The sequence below is a fragment of the Eleutherodactylus coqui genome, chromosome 1 (assembly GCF_035609145.1).
Source record: "Eleutherodactylus coqui strain aEleCoq1 chromosome 1, aEleCoq1.hap1, whole genome shotgun sequence".
Taxonomy (NCBI): Eukaryota; Metazoa; Chordata; class Amphibia; order Anura; family Eleutherodactylidae; genus Eleutherodactylus; species Eleutherodactylus coqui.
The window spans coordinates 460,415,774-460,443,268 of NC_089837.1; the positions used below are offsets into that span (position 1 = coordinate 460,415,774).

At 44.7% G+C, this 27,495-nt stretch overlaps 1 protein-coding gene across 2 annotated transcripts in view; it reads right to left on the reverse strand.

Moving 5' to 3' along the window:
* CALCOCO1 (calcium binding and coiled-coil domain 1) overlaps nucleotides 1-17,866 on the reverse strand; it is a 42,684-nt gene extending 24,818 nt beyond the window's left edge. For both annotated transcript variants that reach the window (XM_066584264.1, XM_066584263.1), the window contains exons 1-7: nucleotides 17,795-17,866; nucleotides 8,204-8,363; nucleotides 6,904-7,006; nucleotides 4,988-5,178; nucleotides 3,462-3,620; nucleotides 2,543-2,691; nucleotides 142-232 (exon numbers count right to left, since the gene is read on the reverse strand). In XM_066584264.1, coding sequence (XP_066440361.1) covers nucleotides 142-232; nucleotides 2,543-2,691; nucleotides 3,462-3,620; nucleotides 4,988-5,178; nucleotides 6,904-7,006; nucleotides 8,204-8,350 — 840 coding nt within the window. In that variant the 5' untranslated portion in view covers nucleotides 8,351-8,363; nucleotides 17,795-17,866. The remainder of the gene's footprint in view (nucleotides 1-141; nucleotides 233-2,542; nucleotides 2,692-3,461; nucleotides 3,621-4,987; nucleotides 5,179-6,903; nucleotides 7,007-8,203; nucleotides 8,364-17,794) is intronic.
* Between the last annotated feature and the right edge of the window lie 9,629 nt (nucleotides 17,867-27,495).

Consider the following 27,495-nt stretch of genomic DNA (forward strand, 5'->3'; position numbering starts at 1 on the left):
CCTTCAAGACCAAGACCTTAATTTGCAGAGGCAGAAAATGTAAGAAAGTGCAAAAGTTCTACATGGATAAACCGTCATGGCAGAAAGCTGACAGCAGAATGTCCATGAAGAAGCTGATCCTGTCCTCTATATGGTACACACCTGGGAGCGCTCCAACTCGGATGTTGTCTCCGTAAGCCGTTGTTTTAGCTCGTTCTTCTCGGTTCCCAGTGACAGATTTCTTGTCCTCAGCCTAAGTAATAAAAAAGAATAAAGTACTGTTTACTGTGTCATAGATGGCGCCAATTAAAAGCAGGATTTTGGTACCTAATATGGGAATGTTTTCATATTATAGAATTCTGGGCAAATATCTTTACTTTTTTGTCTTCCCTTCTATCCATTCCTCTTCGTTTGAACCCAAAGATAGTGCTCTTCGGTCTAATGAATGGGGAATTATGGGCACATTACACCTGGATTTTCCTTAGGGAAGTCTTATTCCTGGCCAGGAAGGCAATTGCTATGAGGTGGATGGCTGTGGAGCCGCCCTCTGTCTCGGGGTGGGCGAGATTGGTGGATGCAATAATCCCTTATGAAAAAATAATATACCCACACAGGGGATTGCCCTAATAAATTTCAAAAACTATGGGGTCAGCTCGCACCAAACACATTCGCTGTAACAGCTGCATTGCGTATTACATGACAAAGAGAAAAAAACACATAGAAGCCAATATGTTTGCTGAAATGCCTACTGCAATCCGTGTTAACAGACTTTGTTCAAGTTTTATCATAAAAGAGAGAAGAAATCATTTTTTCTCATCTTCTGTTTTTATGAAATACTGTATAAAATATGCACAATTATGTTCGCTGTACCGACTTTGCAAGATTTTGAATAAAATGAAGTTAAAAAAAAAAAAAGTACTATTTACTGCAGTAGGAGTTCAGATAACTTGATCACTTGGGCATACTTTGTATAGTATTCAATTACATCTCAGATGGTCATTAGTGCAAAAAGTCTCAGGGATGAAAATTACAGGTGTCACCTTACCTGGACAACCCCAGTCATATGTATGTGTATATATATATATATATATATATATATATTAGGGGATAGGGATGTCATAGACAGAGAATTTGCAAATTGGGACCCCACTACATGAGTCATTCTGAAGAGCCGCTATGCAAGACCAGCTCTTACTATGGTGGAGGGTAAATGTATATAAGGTAAAGTATAGGTTAGGGAGGCTGGACCTGCGCAGGTCAGTTAGAGACCTGAAGTCCTGGAAAAACCAAGATAGACATACCGCTTCTCTAACTATAGATGCACACTGTGCGTTGGTAGTCTAAGACACTACACTCTGCTCTGATTGGCCAGTGCTGCTCACATGAGCAGTACTGGCCAATCAGAGCAGCGTGGAGTATCTTATACTAACAATGCACTACCCATGTCCAATGTGCATCAGGAAGTTAGAGAAGCAGTGCGGCTATATTGCTCTATGTGGACCAAAGAGTCGCTTTAAGTGCTGGGACAGCATCTGCTTAAAAAGTCTAGTTTTTTTTTCTAAAAACAACCCCTTTAAATATACATTGTATCTCATTATAACTAAACGCAGGCAATAGTTTTTCTAAGCGTCAATATACTGCAGTAATGACTATCTAGCTATTGTCATAATCCAGCCAAACAGAAATCAATCTGACTGCTCAACACAAAGTGGGCAACGCATTAAAGATGAAAGAGGTTTTCCATTCAAATACTACCGATGACCTATCCTCAAAAAAGGTCATCAATAGTTGATCAGCAGGGTTTCACAGCTTGGGACCACAGCAACTGTGCTGATTGAGAGCTGCTGTCAATGCCGCAATGCACAGAGATCGGAGTGAAAGCAGTTGGCTCCGACCCTTATGTAGTGGCTGGCGCTTGTAATTGCAGGCGCAGCTCTCATTGAAATTAGTGACAGCTGTGCCTGCAATTACAAGCGCTGCTCTCTACACAGGGGTCGGAACAGCAGCTTCTGCTTCGATCCCTGTGCATTGTGGCACTGACAGCAGGCACGTAATGAGCTGATTGGTCAGGATCCTGAGCAGCAGACAACAGCCAATCAACTCAACTATCCTGAGAATAGGACATCAATAGTATTTGTGTGAAAAACTCCTTTAAGCATGACTGTCATTGCAAGAACGATATTCCTTTATTCTCCCAAAAGTGCCTACATAGAAGTAGAGGTAATTCTGATACCATCTATATGTTAGGCATAACTGAATCAAAGTGTAACTGCTGCTTCAAAAAACTTTTGACGTGTCACAGACGCGTGTCAGAAGTTTTGATTGGTGGAGGTCTGGGTGCTGAGACCCCCAACCAATCGCTGAAACGAGGTGGAGTAGTGCCTTTGCTCGCTAGTTGAAGATGAGTTCAGAGAACGACATCCTGTATTGCTCTATAATTAGTTCTTTAATCATTCTATGAGAAAAAAATGTGAAGGCATAAATCAGCACTGTCCAATGAAGAGCACGCTGAAAGCACAAATATGACAAAAGCAGCCGAAGTAGAAAAGAACGAGGTTTTTACGTGTCAAGCTCCTTCTCTTTTTCCAGCATCTTTAGATTCATGATGTGAATATCTCCCTCAAGTTTCAAAATTTGATCTCGATGCTCCGTTTCCTTACGGCTCAGTACATCACGTTCTTCCCTTATTATCTGTTCTCTTAAGTAGAGATCCTGTAAAGTGATTGAAATGATATCTTAGGAAGTTCGCTTTTTGAAGATCTACGCCAAGAAAGAAAGTTTTAAATCTGCACATTTCAGAGAAATAATTTCAGATATTGGACGAATGACAGACAGGCATGGTTCTCTTGGTAACAATCTTCCAAACTTATCCACTCTGCCTTAGATCATCTAACCACTGCGGAATAAGTTGGCGCTATACAAATAAAGATTATTATTATAACAGATAATTAAATCTATGCACATACTTCCGACTCTAAGGCCTCGTTCACACGAGCGTAGATTTGCACGTACATACACGCATGCAAAACCGCACATCCAGGCATGTGTCAAAACACACATCAACAAGGCTTCGTACTCATTGCTTTCAACGGGGCCGCGGTTGCTGCCAGCTGCCCCATTGAAAGCAATGGGATGTTGGCAACCCCTGCAATGATTTTTGGGGAAGGGCTTTAAATATAAGCCCATCCCTAAAAAATCAACCCTAGGTGGTGTAAAAAAATAAATAAATAAAAATACTCACCTGTCCGTCGCTGTCGGGGCTCTGAGCATCTAGCCGCTTGGTCCCCAGCACTGAAATGAAGTACTTCTCAGCTGCTGAAAGAGTTCCATCTGATTGGCTGAGAGCTCAGCCAATCACAGGCAGTGCTCAGCCATTCATTGAATGACAGCTGAGCGCTGCCTGTGATTGGTCACAGCACCCAGCCCTGGGAGAGCTTTGCGATCCTCTGCTACAGCTGTGACTGGGTGGTGGAAATGCATACCTGGTATTGGTGGTTAAGAGTGGCATGTTTGTTGTTTGAGGTCTCCAATGTAGCTTCAAGATCCTTGATCTGTTTCTTGAGGGAGCTCACATCTTCCTCCAGTGCAAGTCTGACTCTCATTAGATCATTCCTCTCCTGCTGGGACAGATCCAACTGTTGCTGTTGAAAAAAAAAAGTAAAATGGTAAATGAGAGGACGGACGGACGGATGGACAGATTTCTCTCTAATCAGTTGCATAATTCCACAATTTATTTTAAAAGAAACTTGGCCTGCAATTCAAAGCCTGGCCACTGCAGTAACAATGGAGCTGTCTGCTTCCTGCAGAAATCAGCTCAGTGCATGAACACACCGGCCTAGAGAACAGCGGATCGGATCTACTATTAATGACCTACACTGTGTCTGGAGGAAAGGCCTTCAATAGTTTACAACTGGACAACCCCTTTTCAAAACCTAATGCCCAGCGTAAACAGGGCTGAGATCAGCGGACATATGAGCAAAGACTCGCTTGTCAGCTGATCCAATCTTTTGTGCTGCAGCAAAAATCATTGTTGGCAGCACATTTCTCTGTGTACACAGGTGATGTGCTGCCAACAATGATGAAAATGTATGAATGCTCATTCATCCCCTATATATTCTGAATCGGCCCGTTTGAAGGTCCTTTAAATGAGATCTGATCTCATAGATTAGAGCCCGTCATCTAGCTTAGATCAAGCCATCATAAAGAATCCGAAGACACCTTCTTGAATATTTTACTAGTTGGTCTTACATCTAGACTAGTGAATGTTTCTGGTGGTAGCCCTCCTAACAGTTTCTGGATTCTACAGGTAATAGGGTGAGTGAGTGTAACATGATGGGTGAAATGGACACATTTAAAGGGCCACTCTGGCAAAATTCATTCATTACGTAGCTATCCCCAGTATATATAAGTCTTGTGTTACCTTGCTTAGTTATTTCTCTCTATCTGAATCTCCTAGCCTGTTTTTCCTCGGATGATCATATGATCTCCGTTCCGACTAGCTCAGATTTTATTGGGGTCATGTGTTCATTTTCTAGTCAGTTTTTCAGTCTGTGTGATGCTGTTACACAGGACCTGGCTGCAAAGAGGAACAGTCACTCCTGTAACAGTTACTGATGCTGATCACACAGCTATAATAGAGGAGATCACAGCTCATCCTCCTGACTTTATACTTATAGTCTGTAGCTTGTTTTGCAGACTATAGGAGCTAATGATGATTAAAGTCCCTCCCCCCAAATCAAGAAATAAATGGTACAGCTGTGCTGATGCATTATGGGATAGATGTGAAAGTGAAACCAAAGTCTTTAAGCATCAAGATGGTGGCTGATAAGGGGGCTACAATGCAGAGAGGGCACTGGAATACACAGAGGAGACCTCCAGAGTGTGACAGGCAATCAGATGTGGGGGGGCAAAGATGGAAAAAAGTGTTTTCACCAGTGTGGACTTTTAACATAACGTTCACTTGATATGGCAGCTTATAATTTTAATGACTAATTAGAAATTAAATTACCTGCAAGAAAGTAGCTTTAGGGATAACCAAGATCATGTCCAGAGATGCTTCCTCATCTTCCAGTGTGACCAGGTCTTCTATGGGACGTGGTACATTGAACACAAAGGATTCACTGATTCCTTTCACAACTCCAAGCTGATCCACATAGCGAAAATTATACTGCTGCTCCCCAGGACGTGGCAGATAACATGCTGTGGATTAATACAGGTGATGTAAACCTTGACTGAGATTGCTAAATGTAGCAGTCCGCTCTCCTGACATGTCTACTTTAGTGAATATTTATATCCCCCATAGAATAAGACTTCTGGAACATTTTTTCGTACTACTCTACATTATACTGTTCTTTTGTTACTACTCTTAGCAATTTAGGAATAAATTGACAACTGGGTGTTACCATTCTGCTTGTCAAAGGGGTGTGTTTCTACACCATCTGATACTGTCAGGCCTGACTGGACAGTGTTGGTCTCTGGAAGGACATTCCTGCAACTGGTAACACCCAGATGTCAATGTATTCAGAAATATCCAGGAGGAATAACAGAGGAACGGCAGAATGAAGACTTATAAGAAAAGATGCTTCAGAATGGCTGCAAAGGGAACTATATGTGAAAATCAGAATGTTAGGTTTTCCTTCAGAGCGGTTTTCCAGGACCAAAGTAGTGATGACTTAATCTCAGATAGGTCATCAACAGTTGATCGTAAGGGGTTTTGCTGCTTGGGATCCCTGTCGATCAACTGACTGAAGAGGCCACACTGCTCGGGTGAGCACTGCAGCCTCTTCTCAAGGCCATGATGCCCCATTCATCAGTCACACTGAGAGCAACTTAGTCCCTTGCAAGTGAAAGGAGCTGAGCTGCGACACCAGGAACAGCTGCAATACAATGTACTGCGCTGTGCCTGGTATGGATTAACCCTTTGCAATCCAATTTCGGATTCAGGGTTTCCTAGGGGGCTTTCTCTTTCTGCCATTATACAATGGTGCCATCTGCTGGCTAGAGCCAGTACTGCAGTATGTGACATGCCGGAGAGGCCCCGACAACAGAGCGGCCGGCAATATACAGTAAGAATACCCTGCCGGACATCTTCTGACATCGGAGCTGTAGAGTCTTCAATCAGAATGTCTTCAGATGTCAGACAATGGATTGGAAAGGGTTAAAGTGGCCATGGCACACACCCGCATGTTACTGTTACTTCGATCAGCTGATCGACAAGGATCTTAAGAGCTTGACCCCCACCTATTAGTTATTGTTGACCTATCCTGAGAATAGGCCATCAGTAGTGTAGTCCTGGGAAACCCCTTTAAGATTAAACAAATATTTTAAAGCCATACGTGCCTTATAGACTATGGAAACCTTGTGCATGAAAAAATCAACACATATATCTTAATAAGTCCATGCACTTATCTGTGTTTTTTGCACTGAGTTTTCCTTCTTATGCATGTTGAAAACCTCATAATTGGTTTGCAAATTCTCCTACATTCAAATTTCCAACTGGGGTGCCATTCCCAACACTGATTAGCTGGTCTCTCTGATGAAACTGCAGAAACTCAGCAATCCCTCCCCTTTCCTGTTTCAGAGGCTGTATAGCATAACCAAACCCACTCAATACTAAACAGCTATCTTATCCTCTCTATGAACAGCTATTGGCCCCATTTACTCCTCAATGCTGATAAGAGCAGCAAATTTACCTATACCTAGAGTGAATTACAGCCCTCTGTAATAGTAGCTTTCTCTGCTTTCTGTTCTCCTCCACCATTCCCTGGCACAGTCATACAGCCCTGTGTAATATCTCAGTGGAAAGGAAGTGAATGCACAGGGATGCAGGCTAGGGGAGGAGATGGGCTATAACCCCTCAGTTTACTCTAACTGACACAATTTGCTAAGACTTCAGTCACTACTTCCAAATCATACACTTCTGACCTTGAAATTGAACACTGCAGTGAGATTCTGATCCATTTGCAAGTGCTTCAGAGGAGACTGCCCAGACAAAGGTTTCATAGTCCCGTATGGAAGACGCTTCCACCTGTTATAGAAACAACACATTGTTTTTTGGTTTTTTTTTATAAAGGGCACTTCCCCTTAAACTATATTGTAGACATCTTCTAAGGCTGTTGGAAAAACAATCTTTATATAGTCTGCTGTTAAAGGGGTATTCTGGAGACTTGGCAATTCTTTTTATCATTTCCCTAACATTTCCACTTATTGCCATTGTTCCAGATGTTCATTTAAATTATAAAAACTGAACCCCAGAACCTTTTTTTGCCGACCTGCACCACCGCTGCTTTTCAGCCAGTGTCAAATTTCCACATTGTTATTTAAAATGTTCACCGGGAGTGCAAAAACTACATTTCCCACAATGCCTCATTGACTCAGTTACTGATGAGCGCATTCACGACTGTATAAACTGTGTCATCATTACAGAAGGCACTGAGCATGTCTGACCAGTAGAACAGCGGAGCAGACAGGTCGTAACCACTGGATACCAATGGAGGGGAGACCGTGGGTAAAGCAATATCTCTGTGACAAATTATAACATTAGATTGAAAAATTATAGGTTATCGCCTTATGAAGTGTATTACTTTCACTGGGAATCACCCTTTAGGCTGGGCTCACACGGGACTGCAATCCTGCGGAATGACCGCAAGGAAATACAGCGAGATTTCCGCAGGAGAAATACTGCTTAAAAACCCACGGTCTTCTAACAAGGGTTTTGGAGCGGCTTCACGGGATTCAAGTCACAGACGGAGTTTCCGTGCAGAAAGTCTGCACGGAAATTCTGCGATGATTACGCCCCGTGTGAACTCAGCCTTAAGGTCTATTTGGCTTCCAGGGTTTGTCCTGCCTTTCTAAAGTTCTAAACTAGATATGTGATATCATACAGTAGTCAGGACAGGTAGATGTCTATCCCTGTAAGTAAATGGTGGCTGAACTGCTTGAAACACAGAAACATATAATTAAAGGGATTTTGCCATGACTTAAAACTGCTCCACAGCCACTCTGTACTCCCTGGTTACTGCTGACTTTCTATAGCCAGTGATTGGCTACAGCAGTCACATGTCCTGGTCAGTAGCACCTAGGAAGTACAGAGCAGTTTAAAGTAATGGGAAAACCCCTTTAAGAAAAAGGACAACTCAAGGGCCTATATTTGCTGTAAATGTTGGTGACCAGTATGAGAACAGATAGGCAAATTCATTTATGAAACACAGGTCCACTTTCTTACTTTAAAAATGCCGATCCAGTCACTGGTAGATCCCTTCATACCGGCTGGCAAGGTGTAGTGGCATTCCACTTTGGTACTGGGCACATAGGTTTGGGCCACATTCAAGAAGGCGACACATGACACCTGAGACAGGCAAGAATCCTCCATCACTGTCTTGTGTCTGTGGATGAGAGTAGATAAAAAGTGTTATTACTTAGTATACATGATCATTAAATTCAGACATTAAAGGGATTATCTGAGACTTTGGATAACCCATCAATCTTAAATCAGTGTAAACCAGGCACAGCATTATACTATTGATAGTGGCTATGTCTAGTATTACAATTTGCTATGGCTTTGTCCCATTCAAGTGAAGTTACCCCTGTGGATAGAGGATAACTTTAAACCCCTTTAATGGGAATCATGTAATACCTAATGTGGACGTGACTACATCTTCCATCTTCCGCCGAACCCTGACTGTTCTACAGAAAGGAGCTGAATGGTTCCTTGAAGGGAGGGTTCAGCAGATTTGTAGCAAAATTTCTGCAATGGAAAATCGGCACCAAAATCCATGTCAAAATCTGCATTATTTGATGTGGATCCAAAGCAGAACCTACTCCTTCATTTGAAAGGGCGATATATGCTGCGGATCTGAGTCCAAATCTGCACCAAGTGATGCAGATTGGACACAAAAGTCTGCAGCATAAAATCTGCCATGTGTAAACACACCCTAAGAGTATGTTTACACGTAGCCGAAATGCTGCGGATTTTCTGCATCAGAATCCACAGCGATTCCGCCAAAGACACAGAGTCCGGATTTTGACTCAAAATCTGCTGCACTTCCGCAACCGATTTCTGAAGATACCACGCTTTCCCTCACCTTCAAAGTCTTTGCGCTCTTGGCACCTCCTTCACCGGGCAGCTGACAGCGCTGCGCTCACTGGAGGCCCTTGGGTGCCAGTTGAAGTAAGCAGCGAGAGTGTGAACGCTTCGGAGGTGAGTGAGAGCGTGGTATCTTCAGAAATCAGCTGCGGAAGTGCAGTGGATTTCAAGTCAAAATCATGTCTTTTGCAGAAATGGTGCCAATATTGCAATAGAATTTTCCGCAGCATTTTCGCTACGTGTAAACATACCCTAAAAGGGATTCTGTCAAAATGCAAAACTGCTGACAGATCTACATAGGGCTGAGGATCGGGGAGGCATCATACCTTTACTACATCTGTCAGCAGCTGCATGAATCTCATATTCAATCTTGAATCCTTGGTGTACCACTCTGCCCTGCTCTCTGAACGGTACTTTTTCCCACTTTGTCCAATCAGATGCTCTACAGCAATGATCAATAGCTATAGCACTCTTGTGATTGGATGCTAGAGTTGTCAATCATTGCTGTAGAGCATCTGATCTGACAAAGAGCTCTAGAGGAAGAAGTCCAACACTTGCGGTTGGAGCACGCCGGAGTTAAAAGTTGAATATCGGACTGATGTGGGCGCTAGCAGCTGTAATACAGGGATAGTTTCTCCCTGCTCCACGGCCCTTTTACGTAGATCTGTCAGCAGAATCCCTTTAAGCTCCATGCGGTTTCCGTGTGTTTGCATCAATACTGTATTACAGATCTGTTATTTCATGCTCCATAGAATTCTATGAGCAGCATTAAGCCTCCAACAGCACATGCTGTGTATAGGAATAAAGAGGTATAATATACTGTAGAACTGCACTGACTTCCGTTTGTTTCGTATCTGGAAACATTCAGTAAGCATGGCCTGGCCCTTTAATTTATAGTTCATCAGTCTCTTTAGAAGAATGAGTTCATAGAGCCATGCATACAGAATAAAGTATCTCATCTCAATGCCAATGGGTGCTTGCCACTTGGTTCTCCTCCAGATCTCACAGGAGAAATTAAATCTGTTGCTTTGTTTTACTGTTCCTGCGCCCCGACCTCTGACAGCTGTTTTCGCGAGGTCCTCGAAGTAAGCTTTATAATGAATTGACTTTAATATTTTTAATCCCAATTAAACTCTGCACGAATATCAAAGGACATGAATCAGGATTTCATTTGTGGGTAAAGCTTCGCTTGTTGCCATATTTTACATGATGCTTGCCAAGATATGAATCACCTTTTTCTCTCTCCAAATTCAGTGTTAACTCTTCATATTCCAGGTGCCGAAGAAGTTACTGCTGACACCTAAATTCCAGAGGGAAGGGGTCCTTATATACCCTGTTGCATCTTCAATAGGCCCGCGTGTATATCATACCGGTGATAGTATGGGCGCACTGGGTAGACTAGATGTTACAATAGTCAACTAATTTAAAATGTATCAAATCTAGTCCCATCACTTGTTTAGCTGTTTACAAAGGTCGTTCTTTGATGAGTGGAAACGGTCACCAAGTAGGCTAGATATTGCTGAAGGATTTTATGCTGTTTTTAATTTTTATTATGGCTTTTATAGGGTTTACATGTGCAGGGTCAAAAGTTTCCATACAGGTCAGGTGTGTTTTGCAAGTCCATATAAGTGAAGCAGTTGACTGGAGGAGCGGATTGATGTGTTACTGCTGGCAGGGTTAAGTCAATATTTCAAGTGGCCCAGACAGTCATTGCGACACAAGTTTCAAATGATTGTGTTGCGAAACTAATCCAAAAGTTCAAGAAGACAGGACGTATGATGATCGAGGCGGCCTAAAACAGCTACAGGTGAAGTAACAACCATCATGGACCTGGCGGCCCTTGGCAAGAGCCCAAGGAAAAGCACCCGACGCGTGTCACATTAAACTGGTGTAACAAACATTTTGACTCACTCTGTATTTTATTCCATGTGGGTCACATATTCTTACCTGCTCGCCCCACTATCTGCGTTAGTGACCCTCTCCCCTCACACCTTCTCCGGTCCCTCTCCCCGGTGGTCATCTCCCACATCACCACTATATTCAATCTCTCTCTGACCTCTGGAATCTTACCCACCTCTTTCAAACACGCTATCATATCCCCGCTGCTAAAGAAACCGACTCTGGACTCGACCGATGCTGCCAACTACCGATTGATCTCCAACTTGCCCTCCATCTCCAAACTACTAGAACGCCTGGTTTACTTCTGCCTTATAAGCTATCTATCAGAAAACTCTCTTCTTGACCCCCTACAGTCTGGCTTTCGCCCCTTACACTTGACAGAAACCGCTCTTACAAGTGTCAAACAACCTCCTGACAGCCAAATCGAGGGATGATTACTCCCTACTGATCCTCCTCGATCTCTCTGCAGCATTTGACACTGTTGACCACAAACTCCCTCAGTATGTTTCGCTCCATTGGCCTAAAGGACACTGCTCTCTCCTGGTTCTCCTCCTATCTATCTGACCACTCCTTCAGCGTCTCCTTTGCTGGCTCTACCTCCCCTCCTCTTCCCCTTGGTGTTGGGGTCCCCCAGGGCTCGGTCCTTAGCCCCCTCCTTTTCTCCATCTACACAGCCTCTATTGAACAAACCATCAGGAGATTTGGCCTCCAATACCAGCTCTATACTGACGACACCCAGTTATACACCTCTTCCCGTGACATCTCTGCACCTTTCCTCCAAAACATCACCGACTGTCTGTCCGCTGTCTCTAACACCATGTCCTCTCTCTACCTAAAACTAAAACTCTCAAAAACTGACCTACTGGTGATTCTACTAATCGACCTCATCCTAACATCTTCATCTTAGTGTGTGGTCCCACTATAGCTCCAAGCACGCCTGCTGTCTTGGGGTTATATTCCACTCTGATCTCTCCTTTACCCCCTATATCCAATCTTTCGCCAGAACAGGTCAGCTGCAACTCAAGAACATCGCAAAAATCCACCCTTTTCTCACCGTGGACACACTAAAAACGCTCACTATTGCCCTCATCCACTCCCGGCTCGATTATTGCAACTCGTTGCTGATCGGCCTCCCCTGCACCAGACTCTACCCTCTCCAATCCATCCTGAATGCTGCAGCCAGGCTCATCTTCCTGTCCAGCCGCTACTCGGATGCCTCTGCCCTGTGCCAGTCACTGCACTGGCTGCCCGTTAAATACAGAATTCAATTTAAACTCACTACCTTCATCCACAATGCGCTCCACAGCGCAGCGCCCCCCTACATTGCCTCCCTTATCTCGATCCACCACCCAGCCAGCGCCCTCCGCTCTGCTAATGAAATCAGACTGAGTGTCCCTTTAATTCGAACCTCTCATTCCCGCCTCCCAGACTTCTCAAGAGCAGCACCAGTCCTCTGGAACGCACTACCCAAAACTATCCGTGCAATCACTGACACACTAAACTTCAGGCGTGCCCTAAAAACACACCTCTTCAGGAAGGCATACCACATCCCCCAAACCAAACCCCTCTGAACTCCGCCTGATACCATGCTCCTTGTCCTACTGACTGCAATCCCTGCTAGCCGCCATCAACTGCCCCCTGCAGTCATACTGATTCAGCCACTCTACCGCCTGACCATTGTCTGTGTGTATAACATCCCTAACTCTCCACCTCGCCATACCGTGCACATCTTCAGCCCCTTTACCCTCTGTGTCACCCCATTATTTGTAGTATATACGCTCATTGGAGCAGGACCCTCACCACTACTATTTCCATCAACTGATTACTACATGTAATTGTAGTTTTTGTATTTTTGTCTTTCTGTATCCCCCTGTTTTTGTAAGCGCTGCGGAATATGTTGGTGCTATATAAAGATTATTATTACCTACGCAGCAACATACCAACTTCATGGGAGGAACAGTTGGAATTGTTTAATTTTCTTGGATCGATGATGTGTCGTATATCCATGTGACCGCGGCAGCCAATCACTGGCCTTGGTCGATCACATATTGTACACGTTAGCAAAACCATTATTATTTCAGTTGTTTTGCTAGCATGCACAACATGTTATCGTTAAGACCAGTGATTGGCTGCAGCGGTCATATGGATATACAGCAAGTCATCGATCCAACAAACTTAAATGACTCCAACAGGGACCACTGGGACAGGATTTAATAGGTGGGAAGGGAAATGGGGTTTTTTTAATTTTAGGATTCGATTTCTTAAACTCTTGGACAACCCCTTGAAGGAGCCACACTGCCTACTGTACAATATGATGTATTCAAACTACTAAAAAGAGACAGAAGGAGGGCTAGTCCCCCCCAGTGTTTTATGGTGTTGACCCAGGGAACAGATTGGTTTCAGTCCAGCGATCTGTGGAGCGGGCCCACTGATGACTTCATGACACATCCTACTGTAGATTAGAACTAGAAAAGGCAATTCAAGGCCAACTTCACACAGTGTAACTTTTGTACTTTTCCACCCTTTATGACTGCATCGAACCGCCCTGTATGATCCCAGACCAGGAGAGATCAACATTTTCTTATTGTTTTCCAGGTAGCAACAGAACATTTTTCTCTATGCTGTAAAACTGATACAAACCGACGGGTATATTTCCGAGCCAAAAAATGTTGCAGGGTTTTGGAAAATGTGAGGGACCAGCGAAACAGGTTCTGTAAGTCATTGACTTAAGCTCCTTTCACATTAGTGTTGTTTCCGTTTCCTGCTCCGTTATGGGAGTAAGAAAACGGAATCCACTGGCCAAAAGGATGGGTCTTATGACGAAACTGAACGGACCCCTGGGGGCAATTCTGTTTTTGTCCAGCTTTTTGACATTTTGTGAACATAGCCTTAAAAGGGTTGTGCCACGCAATGAAATTAGCCTCTATCGACAGGATTGGGGGCAGGCATCTGATCAGTGGGGGCTGATCACAAGAACAAGGGTGGGCACACATGCACGCTCTTGCTTTATTTCCGTGGGACTGCTGGACATAATTTGAATTCGACCATCTCCTGCAGTCCCACCGAAATGAATGGAGTGGCAGTGCACATACTCCACCAGGATCAGTGGGGATGGAAGGAGTTTCCCCCTAATATGTATTGATGACATATCTATTAGATAGATATGAAATCAATATGTGATTGGTGGGGTACTGACTGCTAAGACGACTTCGTTTTAGGATCCACCATTGATTAGCCAAATAGCCTAGATGCCGTTAGTGCACATGGTGGGAAACCCCTTTGAATGACTGGCTAGTAGGTGTGTATTGGCTCAATAGTAAAAAGTTGGGGAAGTCTCTTAGCAGTTTTCCCCCCTTCATGAGCAAAGAAGCTCCACAGATGCCCGAGGTTCCTGCGGTAGACACAGCCGGTTTTATTTTAAAGAAGTGAAGCCACTTTTGGAGTGATTTTCACATAGTCTACGCTATTTCTTGGCTAATTTATCAACCTATATTTAGGTAAATTTATGACCGCTCATGCCGTTTGATGAATGCGGCACAATATACATCATTTCCGCTAACTTTTACACTGGCTTACGTTCCGTCTCTTTTTCCATGCCAAGGGCTGTTTGATGTGGAGATGCAACTTTTTTCTCAATCTTTTTAAAAAACGTCTATTTCATAAATGTGTCTGACACCAGGACAATTGTGGTCACAATACATGATGAGGCCAAAGACTGCAATCTTGTCCTGCTACATCGCAGCCGAATAGAAGTGAATGCGGTCACATTGCAGTGTGCCATCAACCTCAAGTAATCCGGCAGGCTTGAACTTGACGGTTCACTGCAAATTGCGAGTCGCAATGCTTTTGCATTCACTTACGTTAGGTTGCAAAGTGTGCCATGGCCATAGCTGCCGTGTAGCCCTAGCCTGTTGCAAATAATTAAAGGGGTTGTCCAAGATAAAAAAAAAAAAGTTTTATCCAAAGGGGTCCCTTAGTGTATAAACATAATAAAGAGTTCATAGAGTTCATACATCCCCTTCCCTGGCTCGTCCCCCATCGGTGGCTCCGGGTCTGCCCTGTGTTGTTGTTTACAGGCTGCAGAAACACCCTGTAAACCTGCTGCTACAGCCAGAGCTCGGCGACAATCACTGAGTTCCGCAATTCGCTGCAGCAGCTTGTTTGGGAAACGGCGCAGGACAACATCAACAGGTAAATCCGGAGTTGCCAGTGGGAGTTAAGCAGGGAGCAGTATGAGTCTATAAAATGCTTACACATTGGGGACCCCTTCGGAAAAAAGATTATCTCAGACAACCGCTTTGCCCTTAGTCCATGTTACCGAACACCGACAGCACCGGATCAGGAACCAGTGGTGATGTCACAGGTCACATGACGCATCACTGGGGGAAAGAAGAGGATTTACCGTAAGTTGCAATCTTTCTTTTGCAAAAGTCAGAATCCGCTGTCAATTTCCACAGCAGATTTAGTATCTGCAGCGGATTTCCAATACTTTGTGGATTCCATGCACAATTTTATAAAGTTCGGCCACATAGCTTGTAATGCAAGTGAGGCAGATTTTCTACAGCAGATTTATGGCCTGGGTGAAGGAAGGCATGTAGATGTCACCTACATGGCGCATAAAAAAATCCACGCCAAGTCCACGGTGGAAATGACATGCGGTGCGGATTTAAAATCCACAGCCTGTCAAATGCTGGCTAATCTTCAAATGAGGAGGGAAATCTGTAGCAAAATCCACACCAACATATACAGATTTTGACGTGGATCCGCACTAACATCCACAGCGGCAAATTCAGCAATATGCAGCTGAACCCTTAGGCCGTCAATGCTTCGGAATCTGCTGCGGAGATTTACAGAAGAAGCCGCGTGGATTTCAAAAATCTCCTACACATGGAGTGGAAAATTTCTGCAACTAATTCGTAGCTTTTTTGAAAAACACTGAACATGCTAAATCCGCAGTGTGACTATTTATCCCGCAGCATGACTAATATGCTGCAGCGCGACTATTTATCCCGCAGCGTGACGAATATGCTGCAGCACGACTATTTATGCTGCAGTGTGACTAATATGCTGCAGCGCGACTATTTATCCCGCAGCATGACTAATATGCTGCAGCGCGACTATTTATCCCGCAGCATGACTAATATGCTGCAGCGCGACTATTTATGCCGCAGCGCGACTATTGCTGTGGATTTCAACCCTTGAAATAAAAGGGATAAGATCAGCAGCAGATCAGCAACAGTGCAGATTTGGCCACTGTGGTTTCCCAGCGTATTTGCTGCAGGTTTTCCACTGCGGAAAGCTTTCAGTGAATATTGGCCTGTGTGAAGCTGGCCTGAGGATGCATCCACACGGGTGGATACAAGTCGCATTGCACAGGACACGGTCACTGTCTGTGTGCTGTGCGGGAAACCGCACATCAGCATCCTCTATCCTCGTGCGAGACTCACACGGATAAAGAACATGCTGCGATCGTTCCATTTCACGGCATCGCTGTGAAAGAAAAATCGCCCATGTAAGGAGACCCACTGAAAATAATGGGTTCTATTTCCGTGCGAGTTTTCTGCATCTCACAACGGGTGGAACTGCCACGGAATTTCCATGCGAACTCTCCGCACAAAAATTCCGCATGCATTCTAAAGCCTGAATCGAAGCGGAAATATGGACGAGATTTGCAAAAATCTCATCCACATACTGCGGACAAGACGCGCAGAATTCAAATCCGCAACATGTCAACTGTATCGTCATTTCCGCTGCGGGCTCTCTTCTCTCTATGGTGAGAGATTCCGGCAGCAGAATACAAGCCGCTTCGAACCTATGCTGAACAGCGCGGGTTTTGAAACTGCATTTCCGCTGCGGAAATCTTGCGGAATTTCTGTGCGGTCCCACTGCAAATATTGCGCAAGATTTTTGCAGAATTTCATCGCGTGGGAACGCGGCCTCAGTGCAACTTGAAATGTCTAATGAGGTTCAGATGAGTTCTTTTTCCAGCGGAATAACGCAGCTTATTACGCGTCTTCTTGTGGATTGCGTGCATTTCCGCACCCCCTATTAAATTCTATGGCACCTTTGCGTTTGTTTTTTGCACGACCAAAATGCGGACGCAAAATACGGAAATGTGAGGAACCCATTGAAATCAACAGGTTCTATTCTCTGCGTTTTGCATGCGCAAATTTTACGCGTGCAAATACGCCCGTGCGAAGGGGGACCGTGTGTTGCAGATTTCACCCTATTTATTGCATAGGGGGCCATCCAACATGGCCATCATTATTCCTACCATAGGGGATGTCGCGGTACGGACTTACATTTTTGGCGTATTTTGGGGCGCAAAATTTTTTGCAAGGGGTGAAATTCAAAGCAATTCTTCTCCTGCTGCAGATTTGTAGGTCGTTCTGCACGTACGCGGCGACGGTATGATGGCAGCCCTGACTAATGACTATGGGGGCAGTAGTAGCAGCATGTTGCTGGGAGTAGTAGCTGCAGCATATTGCATGGGGCACAGTGCATAACTAATGGCAGGAGAGGAGATATCACTGATTATTGCATGGGGACTCTTCTGCATCATCATAAACTCCCTCATGAGACTATTAGCAAAACTTATGGTGCAGAGCAAACTCCAAGCCGCCGGCAGTGTGGGCATCTCCTCCTCCTGCAGCCGCCAGCACGAGGCCTAGACAGCAGCTGGAGACTTGCTGCGCAGCACTTGTGTCCCCGCATCACTGGAGCGGAGCCCGCCGCCCTGTTCCTGGGCTGCACACCCGGCCCGCCCTCACCCAGGCCGCTGAACACCCGGCATATTAGACCCCCTCATAGGAACAAAACAAAACCTCTTACCCCCGCACTCAGAAATCAGCTGTCCCACAACAACAAAAGCTCCGCGCGCTGCTACCTGGGAGTTGTAGTTTCACAACGCGATCAGCAATCTCTACATTCCATTGCAACGTACTACATTACCCAGAGATACATGCGCTGGCAGGAGGTCAGATACCTCAGCTGGATTCGCGTTGCTATGGGTAACGGGGCAGTTTTCGAGGGAGTTCTTGTTATTTTGTAGAATGGAAAGTTTCCATTCTTCCCTGCCAGGAAAGTGTGATGTCTTGGAAGAGGGAATGGGCTCTTTAACCCTTAAGGAAGGGCCTAGTTTGATGCAACCGTAGTTTGGGATTTTTATCTCCACATTTCATAGGCCGTAACTTTTTTTAGGTTTCCATGGCGTTGCCGTGAGGGTTTGTGTGTTCCGTGGTGAGCTGTACCATTTTGGGGTACATCGGAGTCACGCACGCTGCCATGTGTTTTTCTTCCACTCACACTCGCGTATTACGCAATTCCGACACGCTAATGTGAGGGTAACTGCGTAAGGCAATGTAATTGATTGACTGGGAGATACCATATATCACACAGGCGTACAGCGCGTGCATAATAATGCCCGGTAGATATACACCTGTGTGAGCCTGGCCTTTACACCACAGGACGTAAATTTACGCCCTGGCTGCGGGGTACTTAACATAACAGGACATACAGTTACGCCCTGTGGATAGCGCAAGATCAGAAGAGATCCCGTGCTATCCTGCGGCGGGAGCCGGTCTCCCACTGCAACAGTGGGGGTGCATCCGGACAGTGACCCCCGCTGTTACCCCTTCCCTGCCACGATCTATGTAGATCAGGGCATGTAAAGGGTGCACAGAGGGAGGGCGCTCCCTCTGTGATGTCATCGAACTCTTGCGATGTAATCGCGGAGAGCTTTACGGGTTGCCATGGCAACAGGACGCCAGCTACCGTCGTTCTGCATAGCCAGTGCCTGTGATCGCTAATACAAGCGATAAGGCATTGCAGGGCAGAAGTCCTGCAATGCTTTATCATAGCGATTATAGCTGCTACTGTGCAAGTCTCCCCTACAGGGATCTAAAAAGTGTAATAAAAAGATAACAGTAATGTAAAAAAAACAAAAAACTCCTTTGTTGTGCTTTTTCCCATATTAGCTTTTTTTTTTAAATTAAAATCCCACAAATTTGGTATGGTCGTATCTGTAACGACTCGTACAATAAATTAAACACGCTTTTTATCCTGCACGGCAGAATTGATGCGTTTTCTCTTCCTGCTGTCATAAAAAATTAATAAAAGTTTTACAATATAATCTATATACCCAAAATGGCACCAATAAAAACTACAGTTCGCCACGCAAAATACAAGCCATCATACGGCTGTGTCGACGGAAAAATAAAAAAGTTATGGTTTTTGAAAGATGGAGATGAAAGTCCGCCAAAAAGCGTTGCGTCCTTATGCCCAAAATAGGCCATGTCCTTAAGGGGTTAAAGCCATTTATAACTTTATGGTGAGTGCAAAAACGCCTCGCATCCGTGGGGGAAATCGCATGTTGGCGAGGGCAATATCGCCCTCGCCTGTGTGAAGTTAGCCTAAAGGAGATCCAAATATATGTATGTCTCTCTACAGCCTGGTGCTCTACAGCAATCTTGGTCCCATGACATCAAACTGCATCCAAATCGTAGGACAGGGCCGGGCTGACGTGTATGTGAAAACGCTGCGTATCCGGGGTGTAGAACGGCGCATCGTCGCGTATTGTTGCGTTCTTTTGCCTGCGCGTCCTAGTTTCTTCTTTTTACTCTCCTATTGTCTCTCAGCAATGTTGCTTATGAACGCCGCACATGCGCAATGTGATTACATATGTACTGAGATTTCGTAGAGAACAATAGGGCTCTGTTGCGCGTAATACACAGTGAACTAGAATATGCCGCGTTCTTTTTTACACGCATAGCATATGCAATGAATAAACGCAAGTGTGAGTCGAGCGACGAAAATCAGTGTATTTGAATTGCAGCAATTTGCCGTGTAAATCGGGCGCGTGATACGCAATTCAAATACGCTCGTGTGAGCCCGGCCTAAGGCTAGTGGCATTTGCGTTATGTATTTGCAAAATGGGCGTTGCGTATTTGCGCGTGCAAGCGCGTGTTTTACTGTACTTTTTTCGAGAGAGGTATCATAACTCCTTATCCCCTTCCCGCTCCAGGACGTACATTTACGTCCTGGAGCGTCGGGGTATGTATGAAGAGAGGTCGTGGGGCGACCTCTCTTCATACAGCGCCGGCATCAGCTGTTTACTGCAGCTGACACCCGCGGGCAATAGCTGCAATCGGCTGTGCGGCCGATCACGGCTATTAAGCCTTTAAATGCCCTTTAAACGATGTTCAGGGGTCTCATACGTGTAGGTGTCATGGCAGCCGGGGGCCTTCTGAAAGGCCCAGGGCTGCCTTATGAGACTGCCTATCAAGCCATCCCTATTCACACCTGAGCCTTGGCCGAGACGTAAAATAGACCAGCTGGAAAATATAGCACATTTTGACGCGACCGGCAAAGATAGGTCTAGCCCTATCTTTTGGCTGCGATCAGCTGGCAACTCCCATAGAAGCTTATGGGAGCTGCCAGCAAAGGGAGGAGAAGATAGTTTATCAGCAGCTTGCTGCTAAACTCCCTCCCTCTACCTTTGTCGGCAGCTCCCGTATGCTTTTATGGTAGCTTCTATTGCCCGGAGCTGTCAGCAAAGGGAGGAGGAGGGAGTTTAGCAGCAAGCTGCTGCTGAACTGTCAGCTGGCTCTATTAAACCAGTTGAAGGATTTCTCCCAGGCTAACAGAATTCCGGGCTTGATGAACCAATCACAGCCATCGCATTAGTTCATTGAGCGCTGCATTGATTGGCTGCGCAGCGGTCACAGAACCAATCACAGCCATTGCTTCCTGGAGGTGGGATTTCTGAATCCCGTAACCAGGAGGTGATGTTGTACCAGTGGCCGAGGACTGCAGGAACCACGCTGGAGCTCCGGAGAGCAGCAGGAGGTACATGGGCCGAGCCTGCTAGGTAAGTATAATAAAACATCCCCCAAAAATAAGTCCTAGTGCTTCTTTTGGCGCAAAATTTTTTTCTTTGTAACCTTTATTTAAAAAAATCAAGTAACATTTTGAATAATTATAAAAAAAACCTCCAGAATGGATCCAGTACGTCATGTCCTAATAGATGCCTACTAGAGATGAGCGAACCTACTCGTTACGAGTACTTACGCACCCGAGCACCGCCATTTTCGAGTACAGCAGTACTCGCGCGTAAAGATTCGGGGGGCGCCGTGGCGGCACGGGGGGTAGCAGTGGGGAGTGGGGGGGAGAGGGAGAGAGAGAGGGCTCCCCCCTGTTCCCCGCTGCTCCCCCCCGCACCGCCGCGCCTCTCCCAGCCCCCCGGCGCCCCCCGAATCTTTACGCCCGAGTACTGAAGTACTCGAAAATGGCGGTACTCGGGTGCGTAAGTACTCGTTACGAGTACGTTCGCTCATCTCTAATGCCTACAGATGTCCATTTTCCATGGTATGTAATTATAGTTTTTTGGGGTTTTTTTAAATGAAAGTTCCTATTAGAAAAACTTTAAAAAAAATCAGAAATGAAATTAATAAAAAAAATGTATCCAAAAAAAGGGAAAAAAAGGCATTAAACTAATTTACTACATTTTTTAATTAATCACTTTTATTAAAGAACCGCTGCCAAACTCTTAGGAATTTTTGATGTATCCCTACCACCATAATTGAAACAACCTATAAAATAAAGGTATCTCCTCGATTAAGTTGAGCGGTAAACGGCATAAAAGAAAAAACAACTAGGACAATAGTGCTTTTTGGAATGCAGTTTACCATTATAAAACAAATTCGGAACACAAAGTGTGCTGCAAGAAGTATTCGCTCCCTGCACCATACTGTTATAGCGCTGTGCGCAAAGGGGTTAGAGAATGAAGAATGCAACTATGAAGGCAAAAATGAAAGAAATTGCTACGGGGTTTTGTAGGAAAGTACATATTCATAGCACTACTGTATCCATAATCATTTTGGTCCGGCGCCCAGAGCCGCCACCAATCAAGAACAAAGGGGCTGCAATGCTCAACCGAGTCCCATCCTGCTACAGTAGCTGGTCAGTACATGCGGGGCTGAGCTGCAGTACCCATCCTGCGCCACTGTAGGTAGAGAGAGCATTTCATTGTGATCCATGATTTAGGAGTTTGTGGGACCGTTCATTAGGGGCTATGGCTATCTTAGTGTTATTTGGGCATTTGATAAATGCCCTCATTTAACGAGGTCTGTTTCTGTGACACATTCTTTGTAAATCAGCTTTACAGTGTTAAACGTAGACAGGTTATAACCTTTATTAGAAGACCGATACTCTAGAATAAAAATAAAAGTGATGTGAAGGATCTGTACTCGTTCTGGACTCCACCGAGGATTCAACAGCAATTAAGTGTTGCCCATCAAAGCATTTATTTTCAGGCTATTGAATTGTGGATATTTTTAGCGTCCTCTCCTGCCGCTTGCTCCTTTCTATGGCCCTTTTGTTACCCCGGTGCGTCTTTCTTCATAGACGCTGCCTATTACTGTCCTGACAATTCATTATAGTACGGCTGAGTTACACAGCTAAGGAGACAAGTTTTCATTTTTGAATGGCGTTGTTTCCAATCCTTCTTCTCGCAAATTACTTAAAGCCTAGCAGGAGCCTACACGGACTAAAGAGTTCGGAGGTTCTTTATTAACTCTTGTAAGTTGTTACATTTACGGGGTAGTCACATGCTATACAGCAGTTTGAGATGGGATCTGCCTACTTGACGATGAGTAAGATGATTACTTCCTCCCATGTTGCATTCCAATTAAATACTTCCTTTACTGTATTCCTAAAGAATGTAATTAACCCATCTACAGGTAATAGCAGAGACGTATCAGTTCGTTCTTTCACCCTATGTTGTTGGTTGTGACCCTGTGTAGTCCTGTCTTTATAGTATACCTCCCCGCCCTGTGGCATCAATTTGTATTGAAAAATATAGTCATAGATGGCACATGCAAAAGTATGTTTTATGGACTTACAGTACTATACAAAGAAGTATAAAACCCTTCTAATCTAAGGATACATTTCCGAATTTAGAAATAATTTACCTTACATTAAAATTGTATCTTAGCTGTCAAAACTTAATGTGTGTGAGAGTTTTCAAGAAGTGTCCGATTGGCTCCTGCACACAGACCTTCACAGATTCCCAAGGCTTGACCCACCACGTTCGCATCAGAGCTCCCGAGCAGCCAGCTCCGCAACAATTCTGCTCAGCAGCTTCATGATGCCTTCTCGGAACAACTGGATGTGCAGGCCTAGATTTGGCAGAAAAGAAAATGTATGTTAGCTAGTCGGGAGCTCGGAGGTGGCCGTGGCTGTAGACTCGGGGCTGATCACTTGACAGCTCAGCTTGGACCTCGGAAATCTGTGAAGGGGTGTGTGGAGCCAGTCGGGAACTTTTGCCAGATTTGGGCGTTACCTGTAGGTGAGCCTGGCCAACCCATACGTCCGGTGGAGACATACTACACTAGTACCATGTAAGTATATTACAGAAAAAATGAGGCTAATGCCAGTTAGTAGGTGAGAAAAAGTTTTCTGAAACTTAGTGCCCCTTTAATGGTGATGCATTTTTACTTGCATAAATTTCAACATTTTATATATCAGGTGTAACTCAGCCTTGCTAAAATGTCCTAGCTGCACCTCATCTGACTTCTTATTGGTCTCAGTAGATGCATGCTTGTCCAATGAACTATCAAAAAGGTGTGTTGAGGGTGCAGCTCCAGTAAAGAAACTGAAATACATGACGAAAAATCATATCTGTAATTAAACTTTGTTAAAAATGTTCAACTTTTTGGTTTCTGAAGCTTCTATGTACGACATTACATAACAAGCTGCAGAATGTTCTTCACCAGCAAATCCATCAGACTGTCTTATGGTATCCTGCTCTTCTTCCTGTTCTCCTGACGGCCTTTGAAGCTGTTTTATGATCCCATCAAAGTTCAAAAGTGATTTAATATTGTAGAAGATAGACTGACAGGAGAGACTTAAGGGTACTTTAACTGTAATCAAAATGCTTAGCCTCTCTTTATTGTCCATTACCTCAATATTAAAAAGGAAGACAATTTACAGATCTTTTAAAAATGTATTCATCAGTGTCCTCAACAAATGACATCCAGTACCATTGGCCTCATGCGCACGGCCATGTTCATCTGCATCGGGGGGTCCGGTTTCCTGCTCCCTGAACAGAGAATTCCCTGGCCAAACGGCTGTCTTATGACGGAAACGAACAGCATTCCGAGGAAACAATGCGGGCAAAAAATTGCACATGTATATGACCCCATTCAAAAGAATGGGGTGCATATTGGTACGCGATTTGTGCATCTTGTAACACACGAATCTCATGCGCTTTTCTCGTCCGTGTGAGAAAATGCTCATTATTCAGCAGTCAGAACTTGAAGTTGAAGTGTTGGAAGCAGATAAAATGGGCAAGTGTAAGGAACTAAATGACTTTGAAAAGGGTCAAATTGTGATGACTAGACAACTGGATCAAAGCCTCTCCAAAATGGCAAGTCTTGTGGGTATTTGTAAGTACCTGCCAAAAGTGGTCCAAGAAAGGACATCTGCTGAAACCATAACAGGGGCATATGTGCCCAAGGCTCATTGATGCAAATGGGGAATGAAGACCAAGTCAAAGGGCCACTCCAGTGAAAATATGTTTTCATTCATTGTGGAGATAGCCCCCCAGTGTACATAAGTCGGCTAGTATTACCTTGGTTAGTTATTCTATCTGAAATTCTTTCCCCTTAGATGGTCATGTGATCTCAGTTTTGACCAGCTGAAGATTGAAGGGGTTTTCCAGGGAAATAGATTGATGACCTATCATCAGGATAGGGCGCATGCTGTCAGTGATTTGAATGAGAGCCATGCCTGCAGTTGCAAGCGCTGGCCACTACACAGAGTTTGGAGCGGTGTATTTGTGGTGCTGGCAGCATGTGCCCGCTCAGCTGTTCTGTGGCATTCATACCATGACGAGTCGGAGCTGTCTTCGTGGCTGGTCACTTTATAGTCAAAAGTATAGAGTTTTGAGACTGTTTTAGAGGTTGTGTATAAGGCCGGACATCCTGCGGAGAATAGCGCTGTTAGCCTCTGCGATGAGGTCCCTGGATAAACTCTGGCAGAGGCAGAACATAACACTCAGGACTTAGATTCAATTTTACCAGACCTGCGTAATGCCAATATTATTGTACGGCTCAGAGACCTGGACCTTACTGTCGCAAACCACTGAGAATCTGGAGTCCTTTCACATGCTATGCCAACGCCAGATTCTCCGTGTCCATTGGTTTGACTTCAGAAACAGCAAGATACAGGCTGGCACGGGCCTTGAGTCAATCACAAAAACAATAACCGTGCATACACAATGTGTTGCGTATGGACAGCATTGATTACGCAACCCATAGAGAACAATAGGGCTGTAAGACACGGTGAAATAGAACATGCTGCGATCCTTTTCACGCAACACATTACACGCAATGTATATATTCTGATGTGAATGGATCAATGAAAATCAATGTACTTTCATGGACTCCATTTGCTGTGTATTACGCACGCGATGGACGAGTGGTTAACCCTTTCCAATCCACTGTCTGACATCTAAAGACATTCTGATTGAGGGCCATACAGCTCCAATGTTGGAAGACGTCCGGCAGGGTATTCTTACTGTAGATTACTGTTCGCTCTGTTGTCAGGGGCCTCTCCAGCATGTCACATACCGCAGTACTGGCTCTACCCAGCAGATGGCGCTATTGCATAATGGCAGAAAGAAAAAGACCCCTAGGAAACCCTGAGTGCAAAATTGGATTACAAAGGGTTAATATGCGGTGAAGTCACAGCCGTGTGAATGAGCCCTTAGTGGAACTAAACGATACAACCTTTACTTAACTTTGGTCTTTGGTTCTATGGTCAACAAACATAACATTTTGCTTCCTTTTTGTTTAAGGCCGCCTGCACACAGGCATATTTGCATTGCGGAATTCGGAGCGGGCGTCCGCAGTAAATACCGCCCATCGCATGCAATAGAAAAGCACTTTTCCCTGCACAAGAGCAGAAATTAATTGTGCTTTTCCACTCACGGAACAGAAATCGGGTTACATTGAAGTTAATAAAGGGCGTCCGGCCCGCGGCCCTTCCGTAGTTAACATTGCGTAAAGGTCACGGTACCCGCGTCTTTGCTTAGTGATGGCGCGAGAAAATCTGTAATGCGCATGTCCGATGGAAAAGCAGAACCGCCAATGCAGGTGTAAAACCAGTGAGCCTGATATGCCACGATTTGGTATGTGGGAAATTCCCACACACATAACGTGGAGAATAGAACCAAAGATTGCGAGAATAGAACCTATCACGCTCATCTGTTTAAGCCCTTAGGGCCCATTTATGCGGCCGTAGGCGTTTTACGTGCGCCTTCCGGCGCCATAAAAACGCCTGAACAGCAAAGAGCCCGGCGCATATACGCCGATGCCGCAAAGCTGTGGGGCCTGGGGAGACATTCCCCCTTCCCTCCCCCTCACCAGCTCACCTCCTCTCTTCTCCCCAGCCGTTTGTAAGCTCCCTCCCCGCCCCTTGTCTGCAGCCAGCAAGGGGAGGAGTGGAGCTTAGCTCCACCCCGCCCCTCCCATTGCAAGGAGAGGAGAAGGGGGAGGGAGTCCCTCCCACCTCCCTTCTCCGGCAACTGTCATTGGCTCCCATAGGAATCTATACAGTTACGCCGTGAAAATACGCTCCTGTGCACTGATGCATTGTAAGCCAATGCATCAGAGGGGCAGCATATATCGTCCGGATGTGAAAACCCATCTGATATACGCCCGTGTGAATAAGCCCTTAAACTGATAACGACACAAGAAAAAAAATCTGTTTTTCATCCATTTAAATAAAAAAATTACCAGCTAAAAACTGCAAAATGTAAACAAGCAGAATGTATTAATAATTGCTATAAAACAAGAATTCATATACTGTACATCTGCCACACCGTGAACTTGAACATATTGTATTTGTGCCTCGTCAGTGCAATCAGGTAAGAGGAGGTCAGGGGCGTATCGTTAGCGCGCTGTAATATCTTTCTGGGGAACAAGGAAAGGTAAAATGCTGAGCGGGCAGGATCCGTCCGTCAGGCTGCGAGGCACTCCGGAGTGCTAAAATCCACAGCTTGTTTGGTGTAAGCAACTAATTAAAGCAGCGCATCTCAGACCTGAGGGTCCTTTCATAACAGCATTAACCATTAGTGCTTCCTTGTCTCCCATCACTGGAGGCAGATGTACAACCATGTTCAGAACATAATAACTTGGGATGTGTCTAAGACAGAAGATTTCATTGGAGATATACGCAAGATGATTAAATCTTTCCAACGTACCGCTAATGTAATGATATATGCAGATGGGGGTTTTAGTGCGGGGCACTCATTAAAAATAAATACTACAGGGTTCATATTGTCATCAAACGTGTTTGTTTTCTCCTTACATGAAACATATCAACCCCTTTGCAGGCTTAAATAAAAGAGATTTTGCTTTGGGCAAATTACTTCAATATATATCTTTGGATGATGTTTATCTCCTTTATGGCAAGAAATGAATATGAATCCTAAGAAATTAAAATTGAGTAATTTTTAGGGGAACATATTT